Source organism: Gossypium arboreum, chromosome 9, assembly GCF_025698485.1.
Source record: "Gossypium arboreum isolate Shixiya-1 chromosome 9, ASM2569848v2, whole genome shotgun sequence".
Taxonomy (NCBI): domain Eukaryota; kingdom Viridiplantae; phylum Streptophyta; class Magnoliopsida; order Malvales; family Malvaceae; genus Gossypium; species Gossypium arboreum.
In genome coordinates, this window is record NC_069078.1 from 66,435,444 (window position 1) to 66,446,011 (window position 10,568).

Here is a 10,568-nt window from a genome sequence, read left to right on the forward strand (position 1 = left end):
AAAACGTCGATCCCCGTTTTTCATTAAATTTTAAAAATGGTTTCGACAACCTTTAGGTACCAAAATGTATAATTTTTTTTCAAATAAATGTATCACATTAGACTAAAAAATAATACAAGTATTGCATTAGAAATAGGGTCAAACCTTCTTAATTTTGCTTGAAGTACTCGTATTAAATAAGTATCCAAAATATATTCAAATATAGATGTGAAAGTATGATCCTCCAAGTATAACATAAAACTTAGAAATTGTACAACATGTTGGATACGATTCGACGTTCACTCTCAAATCCGAATGAACATAGCCAACTTCTAAGTCCCTTAAAAATTTATAAAATTATAAATTAGTATAATGATAGAATTGTCTCCCAAAAAAATTATAATTCAATTCTTACCCTTCACACCTAAAGTTAAGACATATGCTATGCGTAGTAAAAATTGCATTTTAACAAGTTTTCTATTATAGAAAACTTTCATCTTACAAGTCACCTTTAAAACTGCAAATTTCATTCCAATTCAATCACAAAAATTTACTCATTATTTTGAGTTAATTGACATTTATAAACAATATTCTTCACATTTGATCAAATAAAATCAATACACTACTAATTTATTTTAAAATTCTTTCTAAAACACTAGTAAAAAAAATTACATATGATGTTATTTGAATCTAGATCTCCCGTTTTAACGACAGCAACATAAATTATTTGAGCAAAGCCCGAAATTCAAAAGATAGTACATGTTTATTTGATATCCAAGAGATGATAACCATAACCAACACATATTAATTATCATTTATCTTAGTTAACATGGTTTAAGTGATCAAAGATTACTCATTTGAGCAATAGTGAGGTTATTTGAAGCCATCCATAGGTTACCTACAGCAATTACCTCTCCATTTCCTTTCTTTCTAACTTGAACCACCACATGTATAAGTTTCCCTTTGTCTGCCATAACCCTTGATTCTATCTCTACATGTTCCTACACATTATTGTATATAAGAAGAGTATAAGGATTTAGAACACATTTTTATGTGAAAAAAAAACACAGCCATGATTAAATAATAAATTCTTAAGTTGAATTTTAACTGTTGAATAATATGAAGCGTTGAAATCAGCTACAGTAGAGACACAATTGGCATATGAAAAAGTAGTAATGGCTCCGACGAGGTCGAGTAATGATGCCAACGCTCCAACGTGCCAATTTCCATCAACATCCTACAAAATAATCAAAAGAGCCCATCAAAGACTGTTGCATACAATACAAGAAATCTGACCTTTCATGACCTTTTTTTCTGTAACTAGTTACGGAAACACCTCGTAAACGTCACGAAAAGTCATATTATCCATGACGATTTCAAAGAAAAGGTAAAGTTAAAAAAAGTCAAAGAAATTCCCGAATCAGAGTTTGGATTGAAATTTTCATACTGAGACAACATTTGGGACGATGAAACCAAATTGCATAAATCCCCTTTCAGCATGGATGACCTGCAATCCTTGGAGGACTCGGGTTTCTATTCCATGGCCTATTTTACCTTGAAGAACACCATGAAGCCATGCAAGGGATTTCTTCAAGGGATCACCTTCCATATTCTACAATTTTTTTTTCTTTTGCTCCCTTCGCAATGCTATGAATATATAAGATTGACATTTTTGCAAATCAAATGCAGTTTTCAGCTCTAATTACAACCAACTGATTGCGTATCATTCTATCTTTTTTTTAATATAAAAAGGTCTTGAGAGGTCAATAATCAACATTTATAATATCCACGACGAAAGCAAGCAAGTGCTTACGCATGAATAGCAGGTGATTCCAAAAAATCTGCCGCTAAAATATGCCTTAAATCCAAATCTAGATTACAAGAAATCATTTAATGAATAAAATTTACCATTTTAGGAAGGGGCCATGCCCCCAAGTCTCCGGTACGCTCCACCACCTTGATTATCAAGAAATAAAGTAGTGAATAAATCCTTCAACTAAATAACAGTTGAATTTATTTTGAATGGTTTTCCCACGAGTAATATAAAATATATAACAAGGTTTTCAAACAAATATGAAAATTTGCAGTTTTAGACTAATTCAAAGATACGCAAACATCACCTATAAAACAAATATATATATATATATAGCTTTCTTATGAAAAAGGAAATAATGAATTCCAATAAAAATGGATAAATTAGAAATAATTTATTATAAAAGTGATTCGGCTCCATACTTCCATATATATTCGGCGATTCCTTTATCATATAAATGGATATCTTCAATGAATCACCATCTTCCATATTCTGCGATTCCTTTATCATATAAATGGATATCTTCAATGAATCACCGTCTTCCATATTCCGCGATTCCTTTATTTTTCTTTTGCTTCCTTCCTAATGCTCTGTCTCTCTCTCTCTCTCTATGATTGAATTTAAATATGCCTTAAATTCAAATCCTCATTACAAGAAATGAATCAATCCTTGAACTGAATAACAGTTGAATTTATTTTGAATAGTTTTCCTACAACTAATATAAAATAGGATAAACTATTAAAATAGTCATTTTTATTTGTCTCAAGGTTATATTTTAGTCATTTATATTTTCATTTTTTTTTGATTTTTCATTCTCTTCTACTCCCTCTATTTTCCTCCCTTTTTCATTTCTTTTAACGTAGTTTTTCTATGTTTTTCATTTGTTAAAACTTGTCCATAAGCTCACCTTACTTGAAAAAGTTAAATTGATCAAGAAAATTAATTACAAGATTAATTGCCGAGCTATTCTCGCTAGGAGTGTTCAAACGGTCAGTTCATTTAATATCCGAACCGAATTATTCGAAATATGAAAATTTTTAACCCTTAACCAAACCAAATTTTTTTCAAATGCATTAATTGAACCAAAATATTTTGGTTAATTCAGTCGATTAACCAAAATTTAAGTTTAAAAAACTTTAATAGATGTAAAAACAACAAATAAGACATTAAAGACACTATATAAGTCTTGAAAGTTAATAACCAAACAAAAAGTTAACAATAACAATATAGAAGAAGTCTTAAAAGTTTAAAAAAGCAACACTGTAAAATTTGAAAGTTAACAATGTAAGCACATAATATTATTATAATATATATATAACATAGTTTGGTTAATTACCTGGTTTCGAATCGAATTAACCGATAATCGATATTCTAAAAAATCATTAATCCACCTCTCTGACTAAACTAAATTCGACCATCGACTGATTAATCAAATTAAATCGGTTTAGTCAATTAATTTAATTTTAACCGAATTGTGAATACCCTAATTTTCGCAATTAATTTATAAACTAAGGAAAGATTAGTGATTTAGAGTTATTATTTAATTGTTATAACTGACTTATTATTTGATAAGAAGACATCATATAATATGTAATAAATTCCAATATCGAAATTGGTATTCAATCTTAAGGTTAGATTTTGCATAGTATTGGTTCATTATTTACTATTTTGATTTTTTTTTATATCATGCTTCCTTTTGTTTATATTTTTATCTTTTATTTTTGGAATAATTAAAAATAAAATATAAAAATAATTACTTTTGTTCACGTCAGATTACATTTTAGTTTATTATATTTGAAATGTTACGTTTTAGTCACTTACGTTATAATTTTGTTACAAAATGGTCACTCTGCCATTTAACTTCCTAACGACAATCTTACGTGGCAGTCCAAATGGGTTTTAAATATCGACTTGGATGTCTAACTGGGGCGAGAATAAGTTTTTAATTAAATAAATTTAATTAATTGAAAATTTTAATTTAAATATACATTGAACTGGAAAAAAAAACTGTTCGTCTTCTTTTTTTAGTTTTCTTTTCCATTTTGACTGAAAAAACTATTCTTATCCCAGTTGGACATTCAAGTTGGTATTTAAAATCCATTTGGACCGCCACGTAGGATTGCCGTTAAGGAGGTAACGGAGCATAACAGCGGAGTGCTACTTCGTAACAAAATGATAACATAAGTGACTAAAACATAACATTTCAAACATAAATGACTAAAATGTAATCTAAGACAAACAAAAAAGACTATTTTTATAGTTTAACCTTAAAAAATTATTTTCCTTGCACAACTAATTTCTGTTCATAGCATAATTCAATTCTATTTATCCAATCTCGTAAAGTTTAATTTTATTTTGTTTTAAAGTGTAGGAAATTAAAATTTGTGGATTCGATGATCATCTATAATTTATATATTCAAATGAAAATTTAGAAACAATTTATATTAATTACTTAAAATATATAAAATGATAGTTAATATATCATAATATTAACAAATTTAAACATCATTTAAAATTAATTTACTTCTCACTTTAAAATGAATATATTAACTTTAAGAGCATTTTTAACAATAATACTAAATACATAAAATCTTAAACTAAATTTCACAAAATTTTGTTCTTCACGGCACATTTAAATGATATTCAAATTTTTATTTTTTTAAAAATATATTTTAACATATTTTATTTTTAATTCAAATTTTTATTTCAAGTAAATAAAAATTAATCAATAACTTTTATATAGAAACTTTTGAGTTATTTCCACTATTTTAAATATAAAATATTTTTTATCATAAAATTAATTATAAATTAAATAAATATTTTATTTTATTTTATTTTAAATAATTACAATTTTTTAATTTTTATTTCATAAATCATCCAAATATCTCAATTCAAATCGATTTTGGATTTTTCTTATTCAACCCTAGTTACTTTCCTAAAATGCTCCTCCATGCACAACTTCCATTTTATTGCATGAGTTTACATTCAATGATTCATATTTCATTATTTTACTATCTTTAGTTTTTTTTTTTTTTTGAGAATGCTTGATTTTATTTTAACCTATTAAATTGAAAACACTTTCTTTTCTATAGAGTCATGTCACTCTCATTTTTAATTGGTTTGATTTATCATTTAGTACTTGAATTTAATAGTTTCTTTTTAATATAGTACTTGTGTTATTTTCTGTTCAAATATGGTATCTATATATATTTGACAAAAGTTATACATTTTAATACTTAACGTTAATATTGTTAACTTTTTAGAGTTTAATTTAGCTTTTATGCTTGATTTGATAAAATTCATGATTAACTAATAATATTAACTGTAATAGGCTATTTTTGCCCAGGCCCTAAATAAAAAACCAATAATAATAATAATAATAATAATAATAACAACAACATTCCAAAGTCCATCAGGCCCAAATTTACAATTACAAAGTTCATTTTTAAAAAAAAACCCCTAAGCCCAAATTACAAGCCTACAAACTAAACTAACTTTCAGTAAAAATCGAAACCCTAACCAGCCCCCTGCGCCGCTCCATGTGCCTCCGCAATGCGCACGCCACCTGAGGTCTGCTGCCTTGCACCAAAACGGCAAAAGAGCCTCTTCTCTACCCTCTGTTGACCTCACCAATGCTAGCAAAAAAGGAAAACACAGAATCAGCAGCAAAGACAAAGAAACAGTAGTGAAACAGAAAAAGCAAAAGCAAAATAATATTACAAAATGGCTATAAAAGCCACCACCATCAATGTAATATTTTAGACACACAAGAGATTAATAAAAAAAAAGAATCCAAAATTCCAAAGGTGATTTTTTTCTCTTTTATTTTCTTATGAATTTATTTTTATAAATAAAACATATAATAAAAAGGAAAAAATTTTAAGAAACGTACCATATGGTTTGCGTTCTATCGCTGTGAGTGGCCGAGGCCGTCACCTCCAATGAAAGGTGATCCCCTTCAAAATCCCTAAAACCGAAGGGTTCTTTGTTTCTTTTTTTGCGATTTTAACTTTTTTAAAAAAAATAACACCAAATCGGGGTTTGGAGAGTCAAAAAGTCCAAATAAATGGCCTTTTTTCTCTTCCGGCCACCATGGGCGGCGATACCGTCGCCAGTGATCGGCGGCTGCCACGGTACTCGATGCCCGGAGCCAAGGCCGGATTTTGGACTGTTCAGAGAAAAGAAGGGTTGGTTTTCTTTTTTTTTTTTGTGGGGTTTGAAATGATTTTTTTAAAGGATTTTTTTGTTTAAATAGGTGGTGTAAAACGATGCCATTTTGGGCCAATTTTAAGACGTCAAAACAATGTCGTTTTGACGACTCACAGCGCGACCCGACTCGAACCGCTTGAGATGCCGCATTTTTAACCTGAGGGGTCTATTTGCACTCCTAGTCCTTCCACTTTTTTATTTTTTAATCCAATCCTTCTTGTTTTTTTTTAAAATTTCTAGTCGTGATTTTTATTTTGCTTCAATTTAGTCCTTTAAGGAACGATGCGTTTTGGGACAGGGAATAATTTCCCAGTTAGTCCCCCCTCCTTTACACGCGTTTTATTTTGGTCCTAATTCCAGTCTTTTTCTTTTTTTAAAATTTACCCATTAAAGTTTTTTTTTATTTCAATCCTTTGACCATTTAGTTCTTCTTTATTATTTTTTTATTTTTAATATTTTTGCATTTTTAGTTTAGTATTTTATTTACTTATTTTATTTACATTTATACTTTTAATTTCATTCTAATTCGACTTAGCCCTCAGTTTATTTAAATTCAATCTTTTATAATTCCCATTTTATTTATTTACGTATTTATCTATTTACTTATTTTTACAGTTTATCCCTTAATTTCATTTTAATTCCAATTGCATCCTTTATTTATTTAATTTCAACTTTTTATTTTTATTATTTTATTTATTCATTTACTATTTCTTTGCCCTTATTTTATTTTTATAATGTTTACATTTCCACCTTATTACGCATCATTCGCTTTTATTATTGTTATTATCACTATTATTATTACTATTATTATTATTTAGGGTTACTAGTATAATTATTGCTATTATTATTAAACTGTTATTTTATTTCTTTATTTTATAATCATTATAGTGTATTATCATTATTCAAGATTTTCACTTTATTGATTTGTCTACTTGTTACGTCATCTTTTTTACCCATTATCTTTATAGTGTTAATATTCGTGCTAAGCGTTACATTTAAACATATTTATGCATAATAGGCCATTTCATATTATACCCCGAATGAGAGAAATACACTTCGTTTAAATATGACACTTGTTATTATCTAAAAAATTTCAAAATAAGGCAATGTTCCGTATTTGGAGATTCGAAAAGTTGTACCCTAACTTACAGGGTTTCAGTTTTTCTCGTTGAACCTAAATGATCGAATATCCTTTTAAAGTTTAAATACATAAGATTTTAAATAAAAGATAAAGGCAAGCTTATTCTCAAAGGTTCAAGGTGTTGTGTCCTAACTTACGGGATGTGACATTTTGTTATCTCGAGACGAGAAGGTCTTTAACGTTTAATTCGATTTATTCAAGTAATTTTTAAGTAAAATTAACATTAATACAAAGAGGAATCGTATTTTTAAACTATTTTCAAGTTTTCAACTTTCGACACTAAGACATGAATTAATCAATTTGGTACCAATTTTGGGCGTTACGAGGGTGCTAGTCCTTCCTCGTACGTAACCTACTTCCGAAGCCATTTTTGGATTTTTGTAGACCAAAAAAATTGTTTTAATAAATTAAACCTCTTATTAAACAATTAAATTATGAGGTGACCCGATCACACCTCATAAAAAAGATTGGTGGCGACTCCCATTTTCATTTTCTAAAAGAAAGTCGACCTTTCAAAATAATGGTTTCGACAGCTTGGCGACTCTACTGGGGATCAAAATAAGAGAGTCAAGCCGCGAGTTGATTATTTCTTATCTTTTTGTTGAAAATTGATAATTTAGTTTAAATTTACGATCCTTTCGTTGCATTTCATTTTTTGGTCTGCATCATTTTGATATATTTGCTTTAGTGGTTCCAGTCTTTGGATATATTTCCGCATATTGCATTACATAATCGGTCAGTTATACCCTTTTAAGTAGGAGTGAGAAACTATTCCTTCGTGAGGTCTTCACCTCTGTATAGGACAGTGGATCGCTTTCGGGATACATCCGTACCTATGTCTTCATGAGATTTTCATCTCCGTATAGCTATAGGGAAATGTATTCCCCTGAACCGAACTTGGTCCGTATGAGCCTATAATGGGTGAAGATCGAGGAATCTGCTAGTTCAGGTATCCTTACTTTAGAACTAAACCGCATATAATGAGCCCTAAGAGCCTACCCTAGGTAGAACTGCACCGAACCCCTAATGGTTACCCAAATAGGTGCTTTATTTTTTATTTCTTGCTTGCTTTAAATTCTAGCTTGGTATGCAATGTACTGACTTGTTTTGTTTTGACTGTGATTGCATGGTATTTTTATCATAAAAAAGGTATTTATTCACGTTTATTTACTAAATAGAGAGCTTGCAATGGAGAATAGATTTCTTGATAAAGTCGAAGATAATGTAGCTGTCCGAATATGGTCTGAGAAAATGCAATTAGAGAAGGGTGATAGTCTAACGGATGGGAATGTGTCAGAATTATGGGATTTCACTCATATCAACGTGACTTAGAATAGCCTCCAAGAGTTGAAATAAATATGGGATCGATGGGAAGATGAAATCAAGCAACTATTTTACTGTAATTATGGTAATTTACCCTATCTACTCGATATCAAAGTGGACAAGCACTTGTTTCGAGCTTTGGCTCAATTTTGGAATCCCGCTTATAGCTGCTTTACCTTTGGGAATGTAGATTTGGTACCTACTGTGGAGTAGTATACAACTTTGCTTCGATGACCGAAAATTTAAGCCAACAAAGCTTACTTTAGAGCAGTCAATGTCCCGACTTTTTTAAAAAAGCTAATGAGAATCATGAGGATGAGTGAATAGTAGATCACGACCCAGATCAAGCAAAAAGGAGATAATAAATGTATCCCTTGGAAAAGTTTGCTAAATCTAATTTTAGTGCATTTGGACATAAAGAAAAAGGTCGATATCTTCGCCTTGAGTATCTACGGGTTAGTAATCTTCCCTAAAGCACTAGGGCACGTAGATGAGGCAGTTTCAAATTTGTTTGATCGGCTTGACAAAAGGGTCACGCTCGTCCCCGACAATCTTGGCTGAAACCTTCAGATCTTTGAGTGCATGCCGAAGAGGGGGTGAAGGAAGGTTTATTGCGTGTGTGCAACTCTTGTTAGCATGGTTCCATAGCCACTTTTGGAGGGTAGAGAAGGTTTCTTATCGAGTATTCTCCGATAACTACTCTCCATTGAAAGAATTAGTGGCTACTCCGAGGCGAGATGATATTTCAGAAGAAAAATAGATGGCGATTCTCCAAAATCTCCAAGACAAAGACGTTGAATGGAGGGCTCCTTGGATGATCCTTGGTGAGATTTTGTACTAGTGTGGAGGCTTTGATTGGGTCCCTCTACTTGGGATATGGGGAGCTATTGGATATGCTCCTCTACTTGTGTTGAGGCAGTATAGATCAAGGCAGTTCATACCATCAATGCAAGGGTTGGCCCAATGTGAGTTTTCGTATAAAGGCAATAATTACAAGAAAAGGGTTCGAGAAATATCTAACATTTGGAACCAAACCCACAGAATGAAAAGATTTGCCACAAATCCGATGATAACCCACAAATCCGATGATAAACCCACATATAGTGTAATACCCCGAAAATTTTTTTACAGTAAGATATTATCCTTGATATAGTAAAATAAGGAAATAAAGTGACAAAAAGGAAAATTTTGAGTTATGTCAATATTGGGAAGTATATTATGATATATTAATTCAAGAAAGGACTAAATTGTAAAAGTGGGAAAAGTTTTGTTGCACAGGAGTAAATACTCAAAATTTGAGGGGTTAAAGTGTAAATATGGAAAAAGTTGAAGGACAAATAGTGTAAATATTTTAAGGGTGGAATGATCTAGAAACTATGGAAAATGGATGAATTAAGACCAAATTGAATAGGTGAAGAATTATGAGGGGCTAAATTGCAATTTTATCAAATTTAAATAATGACTCAATGATAGAATTTTAAAAGATCATAAAGGGCAAAATGGCCAATTGGAAAGAGAGAGAATTATAGAAGGCAATAATGATATTAGAGATATTTTGATATTTTATAATTATTTAATTAGATAAATAATATTTTATTAATATTTTAATAAGATATTTTATTAGTATTTTATTAGTATATAAAGAAAGAAAGATAAGGAATTCTCATCCATCTTTACCAACATTAGAAGAGAAGAAAAGAAAGAAACTTTTCTTTTCTTTACAATTTGGTTCATTCACCAAAAATTCACCATCTTCACTTTGAAACAAAAAGAATTTCCATAGCCATCAAGAGAGAAAGATGACAAGGAGACTATGGGGAGATAGAATATCAAGTTAGATTCAAGAAATAGAAGCTGGAGGAGAGAGAAAAATCAAGTTAAAGATTGAAATCAATAGGACAAAATAAGAACGTGAAGATTTCTGTAACACCCTAAACCCGGTCCGGACATTATGGCCGAATCTGACGTGCCACATTGGAGTTGAAAACCCATGTTCCATTTTAGTGTTTTAAAAACCATATATCTTGTTGAGTTAACAAAGTGAATGGAAGCTGGGCACCGGTAGGTATCCGAGACAGAGGAGGTGAGCCATGAAGGTCGCTA

The 10,568-nt window shown here is 30.3% G+C and overlaps 1 protein-coding gene across 2 annotated transcripts; it reads right to left on the reverse strand.

Annotated features, from left to right (window-relative positions):
* Nucleotides 1-723: 723 nt before the first annotated feature.
* LOC108455492 (uncharacterized) lies at nucleotides 724-2,187 on the reverse strand. 2 transcript variants are annotated; one of them, XR_008271145.1, is made up of 3 exons: nucleotides 1,888-2,187; nucleotides 1,088-1,216; nucleotides 724-980 (listed from the first exon to the last, which is right to left on the reverse strand). XR_008271145.1 is itself a non-coding variant. In XM_017754041.2 (3 exons), the coding sequence occupies exons 1-3, from the start codon at nucleotides 1,586-1,588 to the stop codon at nucleotides 822-824; spliced, it is 450 nt and encodes a 149-aa protein (XP_017609530.1). In that variant the 5' UTR covers nucleotides 1,589-1,713; the 3' UTR covers nucleotides 724-821. The 2 variants fall into 2 exon arrangements, 1 of the variants encoding a protein (XP_017609530.1); XM_017754041.2 differs by lacking the exon at nucleotides 1,888-2,187 and adding an exon at nucleotides 1,427-1,713.
* Between the last annotated feature and the right edge of the window lie 8,381 nt (nucleotides 2,188-10,568).